The sequence below is a fragment of the Electrona antarctica genome, assembly GCF_951216825.1.
Source record: "Electrona antarctica genome assembly, chromosome: 3".
NCBI lineage: Eukaryota > Metazoa > Chordata > Actinopteri > Myctophiformes > Myctophidae > Electrona > Electrona antarctica.
This window is the reverse complement of record NC_136808.1, coordinates 40,832,215-40,855,834: the sequence shown is the minus strand read 5'-3', so window position 1 is coordinate 40,855,834 and position 23,620 is coordinate 40,832,215. Positions and strand designations below refer to the sequence as shown.

General features: G+C 41.9%; 2 protein-coding genes across 4 annotated transcripts; both read left to right on the top strand.

Moving 5' to 3' along the window:
* The first annotated feature begins 1,661 nt into the window (after positions 1–1,661).
* lsm14ab (LSM14A mRNA processing body assembly factor b) lies at positions 1,662–18,807 on the top strand. Of its 3 annotated transcripts, none has more exons than XM_079497753.1 (11): positions 1,664–2,006; positions 3,853–4,016; positions 5,331–5,423; positions 5,937–6,087; positions 8,359–8,553; positions 8,675–8,764; positions 9,825–10,001; positions 10,725–10,920; positions 11,545–11,577; positions 14,517–14,766; positions 16,371–18,807. In XM_079497753.1, exons 1-11 carry the CDS (start codon positions 1,883–1,885, stop codon positions 16,392–16,394), a joined length of 1,497 nt encoding a protein of 498 aa, XP_079353879.1. In that variant the 5' UTR covers positions 1,664–1,882; the 3' UTR covers positions 16,395–18,807. The 3 variants fall into 3 exon arrangements, with proteins under 3 accessions (XP_079353881.1, XP_079353879.1, XP_079353880.1); XM_079497754.1 differs by having other exon boundaries at positions 1,665–2,006; positions 16,374–18,807; XM_079497755.1 differs by lacking the exon at positions 5,331–5,423 and having other exon boundaries at positions 1,662–2,006.
* A 2,491-nt stretch (positions 18,808–21,298) lies between these two features.
* ss18l2 (ss18, like 2) lies at positions 21,299–23,527 on the top strand. Its single transcript, XM_079497086.1, has 4 exons — positions 21,299–21,472; positions 22,538–22,614; positions 22,724–22,808; positions 23,074–23,527. Exons 1-4 carry the CDS (start codon positions 21,404–21,406, stop codon positions 23,131–23,133), a joined length of 291 nt encoding a protein of 96 aa, XP_079353212.1. The 5' UTR covers positions 21,299–21,403; the 3' UTR covers positions 23,134–23,527.
* The last annotated feature ends 93 nt before the right edge of the window (positions 23,528–23,620 follow it).

The window sequence follows — 23,620 nt, the reverse complement described above, 5'->3', positions numbered from 1 at the left end:
GTGTGTGTGTGGGGGGGGGGGGGTCTTTTTCCTTTTTTTTTACCGGGGCCAGTTTCGAATTACAGCCGCCTGTAAGTGCTCTTTGAGAGCTGTTTTGTAAGAGCAACATAAGAGCAGTAGGGCCTACAATTTACACAAAGGTTTCAATGAATAGAAAAGGCCACAAGTTTAAATAGTCCTCAGACTCTAAGGCAATGTAGAAAAGGTGGGTTTTTAGGGTGGATTTAAAGCTTCCGATAGTGGGGCTGTGTACAGTGGAAGACTGTTCCTGAGTTTTTGAGCAATAACTGAAAAGGCCCGGTCACCTTTGGTTATTGGCACGTTGTGGGGACGTCAAGGAGCATTTGGGAGGTTGACCTGAGTCCTGAGTAGTACCCAGGAGGTGCAGAAACCATGCAAGTCCTTCTAGACCAGTGGTTTTCAACCTTTTTCATATCAAGGCCCATTATTTATTCAGCATTTGAGCCACGGACCATTATTTGATTACATTTATAGCCTCTCTGAAAAACTAAAGAATATTTGAGCGGTGCCTCCCAGGCCCGGTGCCACGAGGGGTCAAGAGGCGTATTTGACCCCTCCTCAGATGAAAACAAAAAAAGGTTCATCATATTCGAGGGCTTTTGGCACTCAGAGAGTATGCAAATGGAGAGTGTACACATGGAACCAAATGGACCATAACAGGTCCATTTGGTTCCATTTGTACTCTCTCAGAGTTAAGTTGACATTGATTTTACGATATAAAAGTTATAATAAATTGAGATCCCAGATATAAATGGCATTAAATGGGGGTCAGTAGCCTATGCATGTAAAACTGGGCATCCTTCCAATTAAAATGATGAGAATCACTGCTAGAGCCCTGCCATATCTTTTCAAATGGTGTTTTGCCCTGAAAATGAATTCATTTCACACTCACAGGTTAAAGATCCATAAGGGTCTATTTGGTTACCAACTCTCCATCATTTATATTAGCTGAGAACCACTGTTCTACATCTATTCTAAGCTTACTTAAATAAAAACCCCATTTTTTTGTGCGCTCGGACTCTGCCCCCAACCTGGTACCCTATAGTCAAAATATGGCCCTTAAGGAAAATGAATTGGGGAACCCTGATCTAGCCTCTTAATTTTTATCTCAAAGTGCACCAGATTGAAGCATTTTCATTGCAAATGGAAAAACAAATATTCCCTCAGTAATTTCTGAAGCCTGGCTACGGCCCTGGTGGGGGGACACCGAAAATAATCTTGCATAGGGTCACCTGAGTCCTACAACTGGCACTGCCTGTTTGATTTAACAACGCAATATGGAATAAAAATTTGAACCCTCAAAAATCTCGACTGACCCCTCAGTTATTTCATCCTGCAGCCGAAGATTTTTTCCAGGAAATAATAAATAGCCTACAGTACAGAGCACAGTACACTACAATAAGGGTCCATTCGGTTTCATTTTACACTCTCAAGAGTTAAAGTTCTATAAGGGTCCATTTGGTTACTAACTCGCCATCATTTAGCTGTGACGTGGAACCCCCCTCAAGGAACACTGGTGGTCCCCGGACCACTGGTTGAAAACCACTGTTCTAGTCGCTTCTTTTGGGCTTGTTTTCCTAGACATGGTTGCTTATTTCTCTCGCTGTCCCGCAACATCTGGCAACACTGCGCAGAACATTTCCCAGGGTCCTTTGCGCCATGAAGTAAAATGAATTCGGCCATGTCGTCGTGGTAGCAGCTTGTTCAGTTCACTCGTCTGTCGCTCAATTAAAAACGTAGCTTTATATCTGTGCAGCAGTGATACAAGAGGGTTATTATCCGTGTTTCTATCTAAAGGTTAGGTTCTTTAAAGAATAGAGTACCAGTTTAAATTTAGTTGGGAAAAAACAGGGGGGCAAATATGAGTGGAGGAGGGACGCCTTATATTGGAAGCAAAATTAGCCTCGTCTCGAAGGCCGAGATTCGCTATGAAGGAATTTTATACACCATAGATACTGAGAATTCCACAGTTGCTCTCGCTAAAGGTAAGATAACCAAACTACCCCATCGACTACCTCACTACCAGATGCTACTGTACACCACGGTGAACGACGACTTTATTATCGCCGGGATCAGGGATGTTTTTCTATCGCGGTTAGCTCACTAAGCTAACTCATTAGCCAACCCCAGTGCACACTTTTGTGCTCTTTGTTTACGTCTTGCTCAGCGGCTTATTTGGAGGCACAGCGATATTTTCAACTCGCCGCTGCCCGTCCTCCCGATCGCCAAATATGTTAAAAGACTTGTTGATGTCAGTTTTGCTATTTATATATTTATTCACAAGTCTCATCCAAGTGCAGCTTCCAGACAAATGTTAACGCTAGATTTTAACTGGCTGGGTTGTGTGTCTACCTAAACCACCCCATTTGCAAACGCCTTGCTTGTGTATATTAAACATTTAATGGCTTGCTAAATAGTGTTTTCTCGGGCACTGTACTTACTGTACAGTGTACTTACCGACAAAATGACTCTTTTGTCGGTTCCAAATTCAACAAAACCCAATGATGGACCTTGAGACTTCAATTGTACGCAGGTATAAAGAACACATTGTCCACAGGTTGAAGTAATTTTGGTATATTTAGTGATCTGTTAAAATGCATACAAACTTCCTTGACAATGTTCTCTGGTGTCTCTGGGCGGCTAGCCCGTCTCCGGACCCCCCGGGTTGAGCTCCTTTGGACCTACCACGTAGGGTCCGGTCTCACCGGCCTCAAGCGACATGGGATGCCATCTGATTTCCCCTGACTTAGCCCTGTGCTGCGGTGTGGGTGTCACGCTGACATATTCCAAACGAAGCATATGAACGCTATAGGAGACAACGAACCATCTGACCCCCCCCGCGAACGGCTCAGAAGCCGTTAAGTATTTTTAATGTTTGTACGACCGTTTTGCCAGCTCTGAAATTCTCTCTTGTTGACATCCCATTGTACCGCCTCTCAGCATCTCGGTTGGCTAGCAGCGCCTCCCTACGCGCCTCGTAGGCGCAGCTAGCCAACCGAGATGTCAACAAGGAGGGACCGAAGAGAGAATTTCAGAGCTGGCAAAACGGTCGTACAAACATTAAAAATACTTAACGGCTTCTGAGCCGTTCGCGGGGGGGGTCAGATGGTTCGTTGTCTCCTATAGCGTTCATATGCTTCGTTTGGAATATGTCAGCGTGACACCCACACCGCAGCACAGGGCTAAGTCAGGGGAAATCAGATGGCATCCCATGTCGCTTGAGGCCGGTGAGAAGGAACCCTACATAAAGTCATCAAAATGTCAGAAACTTTAACGTAGGGTTCCGAAAGGAGCTACTGGGCGGCACTGGTATAACCATCTGTCAACTCAGGTGCATGCCGTTCCCCAATCACCCAGGCCTACATATGCCCTTGCTGTCAATCAATAAGCATGGGGGTGAAAATGCGGTCATCGTTGGCATCTAGGGAGTGTGTGTGCAAAGTTTGGCATCAACCGGGTAAACGGTGCCGGAGATTAGCTGGTAACGGACGGACGGAGTGCAAAACATACTATCTCCCCATGCCTTCGGCCTGGTGGAGACAATAATGATGCTAAATAACAAACAAACGTGATAATAAAGCTAACACAACCGTGAGAATGCCTTTAAATAACAACAAACGTGATAATAAAGCTAACACAACCGTGAGAATGCCTTCAACACTTACAGTGAACTGAATATGTCTTGTCATTGCAAACTTTGGTTATTGGATCACAGACATTTATGAACTTGATATGGTTCTCCCCACTGCAGAAATACATGTGTGGAATGGAACCCTGTGTAATGTATTGTTGGTGATGATTATTTAAACATCCCCCCCCCCCCCCCCACAGTTCGTTCATTTGGTACCGAAGATCGCCCCACCGAAAGGCCCATTCCACCCAGGGATGAAGTGTTCGAGTACATCATCTTCAGAGGGAGTGATATCAAAGACCTGACTGTTTGTGAGCCACCTAAAGCGCCTAGCAGTCTGCCCCAGGACCCTGCAATTGTTCAAGTAAGAATCAATTCACCACTACATACAGTTGCAAGATCATGGTTGTCATGTCGGCTCAAGGGGATTGCTTGAGTCTGTTATCGATAACTTGTTCCTCATATGCCATGATGGAAATGTTACATTCAGCTACATTTATTTTATACTCGATGAAAACAAATGAATGCTAAGGAAAGTAATTATATGTCAATGTCACCAAAATCATCGGATTGTTCAAGATCTGACATAATTGCATACTGTACGAGTTATATTCGCCTTTAGTTTTTTTTAAATTCTTTGTAAAACATAAGATAGGGAAAGCAATTCATTATTAAATATTATCAAAATCTTTGGATTGTGCAAAATGTGCTGGCCCCAGTGACATAATCACATACGATTTCCAGTGGTTTGGTAAATCGTGTTGACAGTGCATCTCACTCACACACATACACATTTTGTGCTCATAGCAGTTAGCGTAGTAATTAAGTTTTGCTTAATCATAATCCTTTCCATGTTGAAAATGTTCATACATTTTCCAATATTTTCAAAAATAGTGGAAATGGCAGATCTACAAGTCCCTGTGCAACTTTAGTTTACGAATCATTAATCACACTTATTTGTGCGACAATTAATCGTAGGTTAATTGTCATTATTTGTTACAGCCCTAACTGTGTGTGTGTGTGTGTGTGTGTGTGTGTGTGTGTGTGTGTGTGTGTGTGTGTGTGTGTGTGTGTGTGTGGGGGGGGTATCCCAATAATCATGACCCTCACTGTCTACACCATGGACAGCATCAGACCATAGTCTATCATATATTAAGCGGCAGTAATATTTACAAAGGACTGTATATAGCCAGGCATGACAGAATTGTTAACATTGTTGCCAACGATGTGTCGCCCATGTTTGATTCCTCTGCTCTGACCCAAACGTATTTGCAAATATAACTGCAAATACACCAGATGAACAGCATAGAGGTTTTTCTATTGGAAGTTGGCTGTGCTTTTGATTCAAGTTTAGAAGAATATTTTCTCACTAAACAAGTAAAATATCAACCATTAGTACAAGCCATTATACAACTAGGCTATACGTGTCAGCTCATTGTTTTTATGTCCACAAACAGGCTAGTGGTCAGAGGCTTGACGATTTTGGGGTTGTCGAAGCAGCTTGCAACATACTGTTCAATTTCCTCCATTATAGGCAGTCGGTCTATTTGGAGGAAAAGGTGCTTTTTGTACCCATGATTTTTTCTTCTCCCAGGTGTTGGTAATATGACAGACTGAAGTGACCAATGTTGACTGAATAAGTTCATGTGCATTTGTTGCCTATATTCTGTACATTTAGGGCAGGAAACCTAAAGGTACCAGGGAAACACTAACCCTAACCCTAACCCTGGAGGATGGCATGGCGACGACAACCGTCGGCGTGCGGCCGAAGGCAATGAATCTAATATTAAATGAGTGCTATTGGAGGCACTGGGGGGCACTGGGGAGGCACTCAGGGGGACACTGGGGAGATACTGGGGTGGCACTGAGGAGGCACTGGGGAGGCACTCAGGGGGACACTGGGGAGATACTGGGGTGGCACTGAGGAGGCACTGGGGAGGCACTCAGGGGAACACTGGGCAGGCACTGGGCAGGCACTGGGTGGACACTGGGGAGACACTGGACATTTCATATCACACACACACCATGATTCACTACCCCCCCCCCCCCCCCCCCAGCTTGGCATGGCGCGATTTATTTCAAGCATGGTGCAGCGCCATGCCAACAACATTGTGGGGGAAACCCTGAGGGCTTGTTTGGACTCAAGCACTGGGACGTTCCGAGTGTGTGGGATATCGGAAGCAAGTAACTGAAAAATATTTGTGCCCTTCATAATGTATTTTATAAATGTGTGTGTGTGTGTGTGTGTGTGTGTGTGTGTGTGTGTTTTTTTTTGTCTCACTAGTCCTCTATTAGCACCACTAATGTTGCTGCAGCTCCGCCATCATTCCAGTCTGTGGGCTCCTATGCACCTTTCAGCAGGGCCCCAATGGCACCCTACAGCCAGTTTGGCTCCACCCCCCTAGCACCTCAACAGTTCGGAACTGTTGGAGGAGGTAAGAAATACCTGTTGTGTGAACTAATTGTGCTTTTTTTTAAGGACTGAACAATATGTTGTAAATTAGGAAAGTATAGAATAAAAGTAGACGCAGATTGCAGAAGGTGCCGATTTTTCGACAGTGTGTGGGTGGGCTTGAAGATGGACGCAGAGCTAATCGGGATGCACACTCGGATTAGACACACCAACGGACCGACATGTGGAAACAACGGTCGGACATGCGGTCGGACATGCGCTGCTCCCGTGCTTGGGGTTAGGGTTAGGGTTTGAGAGGTAGGTTGTTGGTCTAATGACAGTCGGACCAATAGTATGTCTAAACTAAAGCCTGTACCTGATAGGAGAGGGAGGGGTGCTCAGCTACATTGTCATCCAAGGATCTGGTTCCACTTTATGTGCATTATAGATCTTACTGGAGTCCGTGTGGCACCATTGCCATTTATTCTTTAAGTGTGTGCAACCCATCAAAATCAGTCCACAACCTAAAAAATGGTCCCGACACACTGTTTGGAAAACAGTGGTGTAAACTAAGCATCAAACTAGCCTAGCATAAATTATGGACAAGTTACAACGGACGGCCATACTACCTTAGTTAGCTAAAGTTAAAGGGAAGTGTCTTGTGGGAATTTAACAAGCCAATGTATTTGTACTCTATTTTTATTAATTGCTGAAACATATTTTTAATTTTAAACAAAGCACGGTGTTTCACTAATAACATTAAAATGATATATGACAACAACACCACACCTCCCTGATGAATGTTAACACAATCCATGCCAGTATTTTTCTATTGTAAAAAACCCAAAAAAACGGTGTCTGTCCTGATGAAGGTCTAATCGACCGAAACGTCGACCCAATAAAGAGCAACATTCTGGCAAGTCTCTGACAGTGTGCGGGACCCTTTCTTTGTTTTTCAAAGATACCCTTTTTAGAAATAAAATAAAAGCGTCTGTTGCCAAAAATCTCTGAAATAAAACTAGCACGTACTGCTGCTCTTCTTTAAGATGAAGGTCTGTAAATTCACTGAAGCAACTGGTGGTATTATATCTGTTTCACCTGACATCAAGCCATTAGATATTTTTAGCATCAGTGTCGGCTCTCAGGTGCATTCAGCAACCTTTTCACACATGACCTTTTAACCGACTAATCTCTCAACTTATTTCAACTGCCAGTATACAATAGTCTGTACTAGTCTGTTTGGTGGGGAGAAAGCTTAACTTTTACTGCCATTGATGGGAATCACGTGAATTTGGGGTCTATTTATCCAGAATAGCCTTAATTTCTACTGCAAAGTAGCGTTCCACGTCGCTAGGCAACGCTCGGCTTGGTGTATTTGACTGTAGCAAGATGGCCCCTGCATAGACCCCTGTAATGGGCGATCTTCAGCTGCGTTTTTTCTTCTCTGAATTGAGGCTTAGTTCGAGGAGATTGTCATGGTTGCACTATTACCGCTTCTGATGAAAGTGAAATTATCGGTCGGCAGATTAGTAATGGCCGATTGAATTTTGTGATTTTCAAAATAAGACGCCTTTTCTACAGCCGGGTCGTGTTGGGACAAAACGTTTTTTAGGGTAAACCACACCAATGCAACTCATTGAGTTACAATGAGTTGCATTGGTTTGGTCTACCTTATAAACCTTTTTATCCCAACCTGACCCTTTGGTGTGTTTTTGGCTTTAGACTGAATCATCAATTGCGGGAGGCAGTAGTTGAGTCAACAACAAGCAGACAGACATAAATGAAAGGACTCTAAGCCTAGACTATATTTAATCTAGGTTAATGCGCGCTAGTTGTCAAGCAACCCATCACTGTAAGTCTTTCCCGTCATACAAGACTTAATTGTCATTCTGACTAAAATTTAAACCGTGTAGATTAATTTTGATTGGAAGAGGTATACAGTCCACTAGTAGGCTATGTTACGACTTCTAACCATAAATGCATCCAGTGCATTCAGTGTTGCTGTTATGTACTGGGAAAAACGTGGGGACATTTGTCATGAAAGAAGGCTCGTAACTGGCCTACGGTTTGTATTGCTGAAAAGTGGGAAGTCATCTTGGCCTAAACGAAAAGGGGGTCATTCCAGACCTTGGGAGCCTAGGTTGCTTGGAGTGTTGCCCAGGTGTTTTATGGAAGGGAGCGACAGATGTCCTGTATCGACAAGCTCGAAGTGCAGCTTTTGTGTGACGCTGTAGTATTAAGTAGGGCATTCATCTACGAAAAAAAATATGGAGGTGAGGTTTTTGCCTGACATATTTGCTGTTGTTTTCTTCAGGACACACCTTAGTGGCTCCTCTGGAGCCAATAAGGAAGAGTCCCACTCTGGAGCAGGCGTTGCAGACGGCTCCCTTAGTCATCCCAGGTCCGGCTCTCCCAGTTCCACAGAGGAGTTTGGTGGCTGCGTTGGCCCCCAGACCCTCTGCCTCTGTTGGCAGCCAGAAACCCCCTGATCTTCTGGACCAGAGGAGGGGTGAGACTTTTTTTTTTTTTAATATTATTTTATTTTATTAATCCATAGGCCTGGATCAACTAACCCGATGGGTCTTGCTAAATAAAATGTTTATTGGTTATAATTGTGTATTGCTGTGCAGGCCCTGAGGTTCAGAAGATGTCTCATCCGATGTCTCATCCGGATCATGAGCATCATATTGACCACCGGGATCCCAGACGTCAGGCTGCAGGTAAACTTTTTATGTATGCCTGTTGCTATATTGTGGTTGGCATATATTATACAAGGGAATTCTTTTTGTATTTACTGTTGTATTGTATTGTTTGTGATTTGTGATATGGATCCTCCTGGGTCTGAAATAAAGATTGATTGATTGAAGGTTCAAATATACGATTGGGTTCATAGGTTTCCCAACCGTTCACTCTGCCATTGACAAAATATTCCATCATTTAAGGGTTTTTATTGATTAAGTTAGATCGCACTCTTCACCACTGCATGGATAGCTCTGGGTTGCTAGGCGATTGATAAAGCCGGAAGTGAAAAGTCTGCCTAAATGTAAACAGATCTTTTTTAAATGCATTTCTCGGTTTCATTTCCCAGATTGCGTTTTTCGTCAAAACAAGCTTTATTCATGGCCTTCAAAATAAGAGTATGTACTGAAAAGATCGTGGCAGTACTGGAAGAATCAATTCATTGAATACAAAAATGTTAGCATAGTTACTAGAAAGTAGAAACCTAAGAATGTTGTGTGTTCCAGCAGCACACGCGTCATTTCACTGACCTGGCTGCTTTCAGTAGAGCAGGTGGCTTACCATCTTAACCTAATCCTTATATACAAATACCAAAAAAGTAGACGTACAAGCTGATGGTGTCACACTGCAACATACTGTATATTACAAGATATTTATTTTTGAGTGGTGTAAACCACTCCTACAACTGGCTTTTGTGTGCATAAAAAAATGACCATGGTTGCTATGTTCAAAATAATTTCTGACGTAATTAAATCACACCCGGGTGAACTGGATGACCGTAGCAACCGTGGTCATTTTCTCTGCGCAAAAAAAGCCAGTTGTGAAATCACATCCGGGTGTGATACATACATTTATCAAAAATGATAGCTTTTTTTACTTAACATATTTTGTGTGATTTCATTACGTCAGACATTACGTCAGACCACAGCTGATCATTGCTATATAAAACCTTACACCACTCAGTTCACACGGGTGTGATTTTTATATAATATATGACAGCATTTCAAGAGTTCTTTCTACCCAATGTGCCCCTGTTTTTAGCTGGAGCCCCACCTCCACGACGGGGACGTGGCGGAGGAAACCGTGGCAGAGGCCGATTCAACATACGCCGGGATGGACCCATGAAGTTTGAGGAAGACTTTGATTTTGAGACTGCCAATGCCCAGTTCAACAAGGATGAGATTGACAAGGAGCTGCAGAGCAAGCTTAAGTTGAAAGGTGGTTGTCTTAACCCATTCCCCGCCTTTGGCGTAGATCTACGCCAATTGAATTAACTGACCCAGTTCTTTTATAGTCCTTATGGTCGATGATGTCGTGATGCTACTTACATTAGCATTGTGTTGCTAGGTGATGTTGTCAACAGCAATGGAGCGCCCCATCTTGAACTGCACGCACCCGCGCCCACTATCTGTTTCTTTCGATCGCCATTATCTCTTAATTCCTTGTCCCAGATGGCATTTCTGGTCAAAACAAGCTTTATTCGACTGTATATAGCCAACGCTGTAATGGTCGCGGTCAGCCTTTCTCATCACCGAGCGGTAGATCCGGATGTGGTCCGACAACACAGTGCAAGTAACATTTGTAGCATACGGTCACAGGTTTTGGCTCTTCAACAAAGGGTTGAACGGAGCGGGGGGATCCTTGCAGTACGAGGTGAATGAATTAATGAATTAATCCTGGTGGGTAATGGGGTGTGTGTGAGAGAAAGAGGGGACTTTAGGATGGCACTGAACAGGGGTCCAGACTGAAAGCTTGTCTGCTGTCTTGCCTCTGGGATATCAATATCTGAAACTCATCCTTTTGAGTCATCTTTTGAGTCAATTTATGTTGGGGATCTTTACATTTGATATTTTTGTGTGACGCTGTAGTATGTTCAAGTGCCTGATAAGGACGATATATGAATTATCAACTTACATTTTTCTATGTCATGTCCTGATAAAGATGACAAACCCGAGAAGGCTCTGAATGGAGAGAGCAGTGAACAGACTGAGCAACCGGCTGCTGAAGGGACGACGACGACTACTACTACTACTGCTCCTGCTCCTGCTGCTGCTACTGAGGAAGAGGATCCAGCCACCGGCACCTGTTACTATGACAAGTCCAAGTCCTTCTTTGATAACCTGTCCTGTGACGGAAGGTAGAGTTGTGTATATACTACATTTATACAATAGATGCATGTAGACTTGATTGAATACTTTGTTAGTCAGACATAATAAGAATAATCTTTATTGTCCCGAAGGATATTTGTCTTCAAAGTCTGTTCAAACACCCACATCAAAAACAACAGAGCACATAACACCAAGACAATACAAAAACATGAGGTCCCCACAGTATACAGAACCATCCTATCGGCAGGGCAGTTTGTTTAATGCCGCGATGGCTGAGGGGACAGCCTACTAAAACAGAACTTTTTCCATGGCAAGGTTCTGTATCTTTGTCCAGATGGCATGAGGTTAAAGAAGTGATACAGGGGATGGTCATTTGATATTTTAAAGTGCTAGCCGTGTGATGGCCTTATTGTTCATCTCAGAAAATGACCGTTTAGACCTGTTTCAACCTATACGTTCATATACCTTTCAATCCGGGAGCTACCTCTGTGTCTCAGAAATTTAATTAGGTTTTAGAAGGTGTTTTTAGAATCTGCCTCAGGTCTAAATGGGTGGATGGCATTCCACATTTTGATGGAAGTTGGTAGAATGACAATTTGCCAATTTAATATTCTGAAAGACTCAGTCCCTCGTCTTTTGTTTTGTCTTTAAAGGAAATCGGCGGCTGACCAAGGAGGATACCAGAGGTAAGTTGCACCTTTTTTGAGGGGTGCTAGCCCCTCCTATATACAGCTTTAATGTTTGTTTTTCAACGATGCTTGTTTAAGAAAACGCCATAGACAATAAAGAGAAATGTAATGTTTGTGTTGAGGACTTAACAAACATTAGCACCTGTTGCTTAAACAAACATAATGTTGTAAGATGATAAGAGGACCCCTCACTTCACACGGGTGTGATTTTAAAATATTAACAGGTTCTGTCCATAGGACGTGTCCTAAGGAATCCAATCGACGGATGCATAGGACGTGTGTACACATCCTAGCGCATCCTCAATTATATCAGGCGAGAGAATAATATTCTGAATGTTTTCCCGGCACCCCAGAGCTCCTATTTTGAAGGAATCCTGGGAATGATTGTGTTAATCCAGAATTAATACTATAACTGGAGTCAATGGTGGCATAGATTTGGTTAAGTGTTAACTATGAAATTGTGCATTTCCCGTCAGTCAGTCATGCCCCATATATGGTCATGTCTCGTGACATCACGTGATGTGATCAATATTAAGCCCATACATGGAGATCCCTGATGTCATCAATATTGGCCAGCAACTCTACATCTCACCTCAGATCTCCATATATGGAGCTGACCCGTTTTGACATTTCATATGTTGATCCTTCCCCATCCATCCTTCCTCTTCGATGTCTCCCTTTTGACTGATACCTCTAGACGGGCCTGCCACGAAGTCATTAATTCAGCTGTGCCCGGCAGCCGGAAAAAACTAGAGTTCTCTACAGGCCTGAAAATTAAGGCACGGCCCTACCTGGGCCCTCGTCAAACCCTGTACACTCAAGACACTGCCCCCGCTGCCACTGTTAGATCTCCATATATGGAGCTGACCTGTCCTGACAGTCCATATGTTGTACACTCAAGACACGCTTCATATATGGCCAGTACAGAATTCATTCCATATGTTGATCTGACCCCCATGCCAAAGTGCCAGCGCGCGCCCAGTAATCTGCTGTCACCCAGGCAGATGTGTTGATCTGACCCCCATGCCAAAGCGCCACTGCTCGCCAAGAAGTCTGCTGTCAGCCAGGCAAATGCGTGCACGACCTTGCCCTAAGCTTCTCGCCCTCTGTTGAAAGATATTAAATGAATTTATCTGATCTTAGTAATTGAATTAAAACAGTTATAAAGATGGCAAATTATATGGCCTATTATAGGGCCTGTCACAATTATTACATAATCGCCTAATCACAATTATTTGTATAATGTCAATGATTTTGCATCACCACAATCGCATGGATTTCCGTCGAGGGTAAAAAAATAATTAAGGGGGTGTCTAGCGATGGCCGAAGCCATCAAAACGTAGCAGGCTTGCTATTCTGCCTGTCTCTTTAAGAGCAGCTGTGCCTGTGACCGGCCCACTCGCCCCTCCCTCCTCCTCATTCTGCAGCTATGAATGTGAGACACAGCACGGTGGAGAGACAGAGACCCTCGTAACGTAAACACAAGACGTCCATAGTACCCAGAACCGTTAGAGAGGGTTTCTTTTAAATTAGCTTAGAGTAGTGATACTGTGGAGGATATATTTTCAACGCAAATGTGTATTGCCTCGTTGGTATAACAAGTAGCCGTTAGCAGCTAGCTGCATGCATCGCTGCATTTCTGTCTGCCCTGGGCTGTCACCCCATCCGATCTCCTGTTCAACTCTACTGATGTTATAGAATGGAACTTTCAGGGAAGACAGTGATAAATTAAACAATGGTTGTATTTTTGGTCAGCTTAGTTTATATATCACACACAGTGGAGAGCTAAAGGGGGCTGGATTGTTTAGAGCAGACAGAGGCTAATGAATTTAGACAACATACAATAATGAATAAAACTAATAATAAACAAGATTCAATGATCTTAGTTTAGTAGGCCACGTAACATAAATATACATTACTAATGTTTTGTGTTATACAACGACTCAAATAAGAATAAAGCAGATGGGTTTCGGTATCGGCAGATATGATCTACAAATAATCAGAGATCGGATATCAGTCATAATTTCAATATTGTGCATTTCTATAATTTGATTTATTTTTCTCTTACACCTACTTCTATCCCCTGAATGAGCTGCCGCCACATATTATAAACATAGAGAATAAATCAAGCTTTAAAAAGAAATTGAAGGCAGCAGTGATTATGAAAGAAATCATGTTTAGTTAGATTGGTGAGTGTTTGATTTCAATTATTAATAATGGGATATACAATGTTTAGTTTGTAAATTTGTTGTAATGTAATATATTGTCTAGACTGCATGAAGACTGAAAGCTTCAATTATTTTTGTTTTGTTTTGTTTTTAACTATGTAATGACAGAATTACATTGTATTATATTTTAATTTGATTGTATGAGTGTTTGGACCCCAGGAAGAGTAGTCTTCACTGTAGTGAGGACTAATGGGGATTCGTAATAAACAATAATCATGTCTAGGCAAGGTTAGGGGTTTCCCCTTTCACAATGTTTTACTAATCATATTGGGATGTGGTCTGAAAATAACCAAGTGTTTTTATGATGTTTTCTTGTTGAATCTTTCATACATTTTCAAACACTTTAAAAAGCAGTGGAATGGCAGATCTTCAAGCTCATGGCACGTTGCAAGCTTGTTTATGGGTTATTTCCAGTTCCACTATTGTTTTTTTCTTTCATATCTGGCCTGTGGAACTTCAAAGGCTAAGCGTTCCAGTGTTCAACAAAACAAAAACACAATTAAATCGTTAATCACAATTACTTGTGTGACAACAATTCATTGTTGTGTAAAATTGCATAATTGTGAAAAAGTGTTATAAAAGTGTTTGGGATTGAACAATACAGATCAAGACCTGTATATTTCAAATATAGCTCAAACACTGTATATTTCCATTGTGGAAATAAGTTTGAAGGGGAAAACGTATAGTTTATTGTACATTTTCTTCCAGGGATCATCGTAGGCCAACCTGGGCAGAGGAGAGGCGGATGAACGCCGAGACCTTCGGCCTCCCCGTGAGGCACGGCAGAGGAAGAGGAGGCTACCGCGGCCGAGGCAACTTCGGGCCACGCGGGGGTCGAGTGCGTCCGGCTAGCAGAGGATCCTTCGGTCCGCCTCGCGGAGCTCCACCTGGGTTCAGGGGAGGACCCTTCAGAGGCAGCGGCCGGGGTGGCCGTGAGTTCTCTGACTTTGAATACAGGGTAAATCATTCTACTTCATCTGCCTGATGAGATTCAGATAGACATGGCCGCAGGGTCTTCGTTCAGTAGAGCAGTGGCCCCAAACTGGGAGTCCCCAGATAACTAGCTTAATGTGCAACATTGTTTTCTTTTCTCACTCAACAGTAAACAAACTAACATACAGGGTATCTTCACATTTCTAAAATTACAATTCTAAAACGGTTAGTCCCAATAACTGATTCTGATTGGCTGGTTACCGCCACGTGACCGTTGTAAATTTCACCGATAATCCACACCTTCAATAACTTTGTATCATTCCCAGCTGATCCTGCAGCCTTGTAGCTGTACTCAAGGACTGTCTAAAGAGGACGAGACGCGAAGACTACGGGCGACGCCATGTTGCTTATGGTGCTCCATGGAAGGAAAGAAACATGCGCAATGGGCTATATGCAGCCAACACTTCCGTGTTCAGCTTCCTTGGTCTCAACTGCGCATGTTTCTTTCCTTCCATGGAGCACCATAAGCAACATGGCGTCGCCCGTACGGTCTTCGCGTCTCGTCCTCTTTAGACAGTCCTTGGCTGTACTGGGGAAGGGGAGCACTTGATTGCCTTACACACGCTGGCCGTGCGGGCGTGTAAGCACCGCCCGCACTCATGACTGTGAATGTGTTGCTCCAGGCAGCCCCGTAAAGACATCAAGTGCTATTCTCCCTTCACATAGTCTACTTGCCGAGCAAAACAAGGAAGTGTGTGTGGCTCGCTCTGGTGGCGCAAAGCGTAGCTACTTTTGTGAATTTAATAGTTTTTTTAGGTTAATGCATGTTTGTATCCGTTTTAGAAAAGCAATAAGCCACAAGAGGTCCCAGCTTACCGTGTATTTTACCATGGCTGAGAGCATAGAAGACCTACACCTCTCAGCCATGGTAAAATCCACGGTAACCTGAGACCTCTTGTGGCTTATTGCTTTATTTGATGACTTTTTAAGACCTTGTTAATACCAACTTGTCAAATATTTCATAAGAAAGAGCCAAACATGATAGCTGATCTACAAGCTCACAAGAAATATTTATCTGTGGTCAAACTATATGCCTACAATTCCGAGATTTGTCGGCGTGGTGGGGGTCCCCAGTTCAAATATGATTTTTTTGTGAGGGATCGCGGTCTGACTTCATTTCCAATGCAGTAGACTTGAGCATAGCAGGAATAGGACCAATATCATACTTGAATGTGTCCTTATATTATCACCATTTAACACAAATACAGCTCATGTTGAGTTCAAAGGTTTTTGACCATTTTTGTCATTTTAAATGAGGAAAAAACCTGAGTTGGTTTGAACGACAATACAAGGTTCACTCCTACTCCTAGACCTAGACCAGATTTATTTTCTCTTGAAACCAAAACGGAGTCATTTGTGTTGCTTCATCTTCACTTGCAGCCATTAAGTGTGCATCAATAGTGCTCTTTTGTTGGGATCTAAATGTCTTACAGGTGGTTATACACAGCACCATATTTCAATGAATGTCATTGTGAATTGATGGATGAATGAAATTCATTCATACCCTTTGAGAATGTCTATGCTGAGTAGATTTGTGCTGGATTCTAAATGTATTTGGCTTTCTTCCAGAAGGATAACAAAGTGGCTGCCTAGCACAGCAGCAACTGTGGATCCACAGCGTTGTAGCCCCTCATCTTGCTTCTTCAGCCATCTCCCCTTTTCTCCACTTGGAAAAGAAACGTTTCTTTTTATTTTCTACAACAACAAAAAAAAGTTTTGTTTTTGATATATACACAGGCATCAGAAGGACAAACGTGTAAATACTTTGGTGGAATAATTCAGTATTTTTGCATCTTATCCAAGTTCCTTTCTTACTGAAGTTGTATTTGATAATGTTCTGTTAATGTGTTACAATGTATGCAGAATAACAGCCCACTGATACTGTGAGTACTTGGATCACAGATCAATGTGATCAATAGCTTTATTTTTTTGGATATATTCAGTTAATGAAAGCTGATTCTGAAATAAAGCTGATTCTGAAATGTATCTCGGCACCAAAACTTCTCTCATTTCATGTTGCGCCACCGTTACGTTCATATTATCATTCACATGCACTTCTCGGCAGCGACTTATTCAGCAACGTTTGGCTCTTGTTTACGCAAGAAAATTGTTTCTAACGTTTAAGGGTTCGTTCAGTTCGTTCACCTATATAGGATTAATAGTACTTATGTTGGGCTCGAAAAGAAAGTTCTGAGTTTTGGTCAATTTTGGGTCATTGATTATCATCTTATTAGAATGTATATCAAGTTTATCCATTTTGTACTTTTCTACCCCAGGCAAATTTTGGCAACCAGCCATCCAAGTTTCTTCTATTTGAAGAAACGTTTACAGTACTTTAAATTATATTTCCCCTACTAATTGACTTGCCTTTATGCGGATTGTTGTTGCAAAGTAAACTAATGGACTATTTCTGAGAAAAAAAGATCTGGCTATGGGGTTCATAATTAGCTTTAGCTTTCTCTTTGTTAAATGTAGTCATTGTAACTTCTTTTTTTTTTGTGTATGTGTGTAGGTATCACATTTCTGCCAGTCCAAGGTGATTGCTTTTGTCTCAGAACAATCAATGGCTAAATGTAGAGCATTCCCATCACATGTTCCTTTTGATGCAATTATACAATTAGGCCCAACTGGGAGATATCTTTTGAATGTCAAAGAATGCCTTTAATTTGTTTAAACCATTTATTTAGAGTGCACACAGTATTGGTTGGAAGAGAGGCGATAAAGTAGGATATTATGCTATGATTGTGGTTATTTGCTAATATAAATTGAGGCATGATTTTTTTTTCTTATCTTTTTTTTTTCTTCATTAAAATAACATGAGGTTTCATAACAAAAAATGCCATATCCAACATTTGAATGAAAGATGAGACTTGAAAAAAAGAAATATGAAACAATTTTTTCTATTTCTATATTTTCTCAAAAGAATGTAAGACAAAGTATGTCCCTCTGAAGACCTTTCCTTTGGTCTTTGACAATGTTGAAACACTGGGAATTCCCTCCCCATATGGACACAGCATTTTGGAATGGAACTCATGTCTACAGTTTTTATGTACCTCATTAATGCCAGCTTTGTAGTTTCAAATATTGTATAATTCTAGCAAAACATCTGCAAGTATGGGTTTTATTTCCTCTTTCAATGTGTCTTATTACAACAATGCTTGTTTTTGTCTTGTTTATTTTTCAAATCATGCTTTTCTGGTCCTTAAGTTGCAATGTGATGAGACTTCAAAATTGGTTGACTGGAAATGAGGATAAAAATGAGTAAACTGCTTAATGTTAAGTTGACATATTGGCAAAATGGCAGCATTTCTAGTACAAGTTGTTGGTGCTCCAAGCTTGACCCATGTGTAACCTGTTCCCCTTGGATTGTTGTCCATTTAATTGTTGTCTGGATTGACTTTTTCTTAGTTAAACTGAGCAAAGGGATAAGAACTGGATTGGCGGCCAGTACAGAGATTTTTCATTTGTCATTATCTTTGGCTCATTTTTTTTGTCAGTACATAAGGGAGTGCCTTCAGAGTGGTATATTTTTAATGGCTCTCCCTTTAAACGAAATAACCTTTTTGACAAACTCAATGATGGCACGACAAGAGAAACAAATACTATTCTAGAGCCTGTGCGTTATCGTGAAAGCTTGAAACAAAGCCGCCCTACTGAAGAATATGTGGTGTGACTAGATATTGTACACATATCTGAACACTGCATGATAGCCACAGAAAACATCACTTTTGTACCCAGGAGTAGAAAGCAGGCTTTTTTGTGCTTTTTTTGTTTGCAATAACCTGTGTGATGTACCCAAATTGATTTGATATTCCAAACGGTAAATATTACCGAAAGAAAAAAATGAACTGAAAAAGGTTTCATATGTTTGTTACTCTTTCCAATCACTGGAATTGTACACATGGAATTGCTTAAGAATATATGTACAGCATGATGTACTTTCAAATGGGTTACACTCAACAAAAATGGGTTTTTATTCAAGATGAAAATAAAGAGTTGTTCAGTATCCATGTCTCCCTTGTTTTATTCTTAGAATGTAGTGATTTGAGTGGTGTAGCTACTCCAAGGATCAGCAATGAGTGTCGTGTGTCCCTATGTATGTTTAGAGTACCCACAGGTGACAAAGTGGCACTGTTGAGCTTCACACTGCATGATGGGAAGCTGAGTTTTTAGTGAAACCAGCACAGTGCAGTACAGACTGGTGTGCATGATGAGAGGCAGTACAGTACAGACTACATAGTCCGACAGCCAATATTCCGACAATCAACAGTCCCACTACAACAATAGTCCGACACCCCACTCAGTTCAGAGTCAGACGGGTCTGATTTTTTTCCTACAATTGTGATGTCATTTGTTTGAATCCAGCACAGAACTGCGATTTGTGTTATTTTTTTTATGACTTCTGCAAAGTTTGCTGAAGTCATAACCAAATGGCTCTGAAATGTATCCTCTAGTGCGAAGTATGTTCATTTGGCCAGATTTTAGGACTGCATCCTACTGCCAGGAGTTCATGCATTTGCCTGTGTGTGTCTTGCATAATACTAGGCTCGTTATCAGTGTCATAAGATAGGCCATTACGTTACTCATCCGTGTGGGGATATTCAGGTGTCATCAGAAAGCATGAAACTAAGTTTCAATTTGCTGTAAAAATAAATAAATAAGGAAAAAAAGAATAAGCAATACCTAGCTAGAGTGTAGATTTTTATTTATTGCTTTGTGGTATGGGCAAATAGTAGAATGTTTAGAATGTTTTTGTTTTTTAGTAACATAAGTTTGAACATTGCTCATATTGCACTTGGCACATAAACAAAGAATAGAGTTTGTGTGTTCTCTTTGTTTATGATGGCAAGTTGGAGGGACTCAGGATGAAGGGACCACGGCAAGTAAACCATTTCAGACAATATTATGTAGTAGGGGGTCCTCACTCCCTTCTTTAACTATATGTATCACCTAAGGGGTACTTCTTGGCTTGAACATTTTTTGAAGACCCCTGGTCACTAGAGTCGACAACCAGAAGAGCTTTCAGATTAAGATTCTTTTATATGGTTTTAGATTTTTTTAATATGTTTTTCAACTGGGGTCGCCTGTGCCCAGCCCGTCCCTTCCCGTTTGGCACGCCTTTTGGTCCTTCATCATAGTACAACTGGTCTCTGACTCCAACAAGCAAAAATGTTGTCTTTGTTCTTGGTCCACTGTACATGGGGTTCACCTGGCCCTTGGACTGTCTCAAACTCTGGAGATGTGGATGAGAACATCACACAGTCTGCAAGTTCACATAGACATACTGTAGGCCTATAGGACTGACTCTGAGGTAATATGTAGTATACAGTAGGCCTACATACCTTAAGTGTCTGCTCACATCAGTAGACACTTAATTGTTGCTGTTGTAGGCTGAGCCTCTCACATGAGTTGCACCAGACCAGGTCTCCTGGCAATATTTTATTATTTTTTCCCCCTACATTTTCCAACTTACCCCAAAATCCATGATCAAATTCACATTTTGACAGAAAGGTATTTATTTTTGATAGGCCTAGTAGAGCTATTCCTCCTTGGACAGGATCCTGCCTATTTACCCAATGGAAAACTAACTAATACCGTCCCTGAGTGTCTGCTATGCCTCTAGAAAGGCCACAGTGGTGTAGTGGTCTAGTGGAGACTTGATTGAAGTATGTATTAACAGTTTGCAGAATGGGTATATTTCACATGAAACTCAATACAAAGACTGATACTGTGGACGACACACTGATAATGCATTACACTTGTTTACAGCGTCCACCATTTTCAATTCATCAGAACATTTAGACGTACACTTTACAAATATACACTTCTATAAAGCAAGCATGTGATGCACTCCCTCTAGACAATAATGCAAAAAAAACTAAAAACAAGTTCATATTCATTTTAATAACAAAACCAGAGGCTCTGGTCACAAACTGGTCAAAAACAGTGCTAGTATCTCAATTCTCTGGCACAGCAGTGGTCCCCTTGTTTTGGTTTTTTTTGGCTGCCAGGCAGACAGAACCTAGTGTTTTCAAAGGTGAGCGCCTGAAATTGTAAAAGAAAAGAAAATAACATACTAAATAATCAACCAATATAGAATCTATAACTGATAAGTAGATGAAAAATAAATAAGATTAAAAGAAACAAGAGAGAAAGGAGAGGAAGAAGGAAGGTCCGTATATAGGAATCACAGTTCAACTGCTACAAGTTCAAATCTCCGTCAGTTCTTTCTGTAAACACAAGGTGGCAGCAGTGTGATGGATTTCACTTGCTTGAATATGTTTTGATACCGTTGTCATTTCAGTGTGTATGACGTGTATGGGATATTTATGAGCTGTAATAGCACCTTCTCTAATGCATTACGTATAGTGGACCACTCTATATTAGGCTCTGCTTTAAACCATCGTAATGTGAAAGCTGAGCGAATTGCAATGCATGATTTGATTTCAGTCGAGATCAGCTTGCCCCAAACAAAAACAAACAGTAGATCCCATAGCCCAGAGTGACTGTCGTGCTGATTGGCTAGCTGCCTGGTTGCCAGGTAATGATGGTAATGCATACTTCCAGCTGGAGGCTAGTAATGTTTTGTTAACAACATCAACATGTCTATCGCTTTCGTACCGAAGAGACTCCGAGGAAAAGCCACAATCAACCAAGAAACGATACAGAGGGTAGGCTGACTGTATGGATGTCCAGCTAGCACTAAAATAATATAATACTCCCAGCCGTAGCCGATGTTAGCCAGGTGGCTAACGTTAGCAGGAGGGGAATCCAATGATCGTTAGAACTATTACACATGATGCAGGCAATGATCCTCCCTTTAAACTTTTTTTTAAACAATAAACTGAACGCTGCATAAGTGTTAGAAGGTTTACCAAATCATTTGATAGCGCCTCGTAGTCGTAACGTTACTGGTAGTGGTACCCAGACTTACTAACAGAGGTGTCGCTGTTATGCAATTTCGCTGTTCCTGTGTCAAAGGTCACTATAAAAAATCACACCTGTGTGAAGTGAGTGGTGCAACTCCGTGTGGGGGTCCCCGGGGGGTCCCCGGAACTTCCAGACCCACAGGAACGCGCCCAGGGGGCCGGGTCGGTTTTGGCGAGCCGCCCGCATCCGTTGCGAAATGACAGAGTTACCGTGTGGGGGTCCCCAGGGGGTCCCTCTACTGTACTGTCACACCCAAAATCATCATACCGGTATACTGTGTGTGTGTGTGTGTGTGTGTGTGTGTGTTAGGCTGCGCAACAGTGACACTTAGTTATTCATAGTCTGGATTTTCGGTGGTGAGGTGACCACCGAACTACAACATGACATCACGAGCCGAAGAGCAAACCACCTCCACCGCCCCAGGCCCCCAGCCCTTCTCTCTGTTTTTACTCAACGTTATTTCAGCTCCGGTGGTCACCTCACCACCGGAGCGGTGGTCACCTCACCACCGAAAATCCAGACTATGAATGAGCCTTTAGTAGTGAAAACCAACAAATGCTATTTTCGTGCTCGGACACAGCCAGCCAGCCAGGGACACAAAGCTCCGTAATGAGGCTGCACCACTCAAAAATCTAGTGTTGCAAATTGCGGCTAAGGAGCTCCTATGAACCAGAGCAAAGGGGATGGCAAGTCACTGGAAAATATGTTCTTACAAGTTTCAGGTGGCACTTGTTAACTGCTGACATAATTGAACAATAACTCAGACTGTTGTCTTTGTTGTGTACATTTCTTGTTTTTTATTCCAGTTGCTTGATGAAAACGACCAGTTAGTAAGATGTATAACGGAATACATGCAGAAAGGAAGGGCAGCAGAGTGTGTACAGTAAGTCATTCAAGCTGTTCTTAGCCTTGATAGCAGATGGATCACGACAGTGAGTCATGTTTCATTACCATTAAGTAAAACCTTTCTCTTTTGTTTGTTTTTTAACCAGATATCAACAGATCCTGCACCGCAACATTGTTTATCTGGCAACCATAGCTGATGCAAGCCCTGATGTTATCCCTCCATCTTCAAAGGTAAGAAACCTGTGATATAAGATCTGTACAACATGACATGTTCAACCAGATATGTATTGTTGCTGGGTGTAAATCCCTTATCTAAAGTAGCAGATCTGTAAGCTCAAAACATGGTGCTTCACGATCTGCTACTTTTGCTATTTTAGAATTTGAATCCTGAAAAGTACGTTTTGGACATAGGCCTATGAAGTTTACAGTTTTACACCAGAGACGTTATGTTGTAATCCACTAAATATTCACCTGTTTTGTGTTTTTCGATTCCAAGTCGACCAGTGAAGAACCAGCAACATCGATGGCAGCTACAGATAAACATGAAGAGACATGATAAAGGCCATCACAACACACTGTCTGTTTAGATAAGTGGATAATTGTCAAACTAAGAACAGGAATCTCATCGTTGCCACTCCAGTCACTTTTTGGGTAATCTCTCATCTCAAGACAGATTCAGAGCTCCACAGCTGAATCTGTCGGTTGTCACTAGGAATGTAAACAAAGAACCACCAGAAGAGGAAGGATGGAGAATGAGTGGGCCGACATCCGGTCTCTACACGGGGATCGGTGCCCCAGAGGCAAATTTAAAGGATTTCTTTTTTTTTGCAAATGGGTTCCCAGATTATTTTTTGTGAGGTTAAATGTGCCCTTTGCACTGTTTAAAATCGCATTACTTGGTGAACATATCGTTGCTGTCAGGCACTGTATTAAAACGTTTCTTAAATGAATGCCCTACATACTAGTGTCACACAAGCATCAAAAGTTGTAGATATGCTACTTTTGGACATGAGGTTTCCACCCAACACACGATGTTTCTAGTT

Coding starts and splice junctions, on each gene's coding strand:
- lsm14ab (XM_079497753.1), top strand. CDS start 1,883: ATGAGTGGAGGAGGGACGCCTTATATTGGAAGCAAAATTAGCCTCGTC. Junction 4,017..5,330: donor AGGACCCTGCAATTGTTCAA/GTAAGAATCAAT, acceptor CTGTACATTTAG/GGCAGGAAACCTAAAGGTAC. Junction 8,554..8,674: donor TCTTCTGGACCAGAGGAGGG/GTGAGACTTTTT, acceptor ATTGCTGTGCAG/GCCCTGAGGTTCAGAAGATG.
- ss18l2 (XM_079497086.1), top strand. CDS start 21,404: ATGTCTATCGCTTTCGTACCGAAGAGACTCCGAGGAAAAGCCACAATC. Junction 22,615..22,723: donor AGGGCAGCAGAGTGTGTACA/GTAAGTCATTCA, acceptor TTTTTTAACCAG/ATATCAACAGATCCTGCACC. Junction 22,809..23,073: donor TTATCCCTCCATCTTCAAAG/GTAAGAAACCTG, acceptor TTCGATTCCAAG/TCGACCAGTGAAGAACCAGC.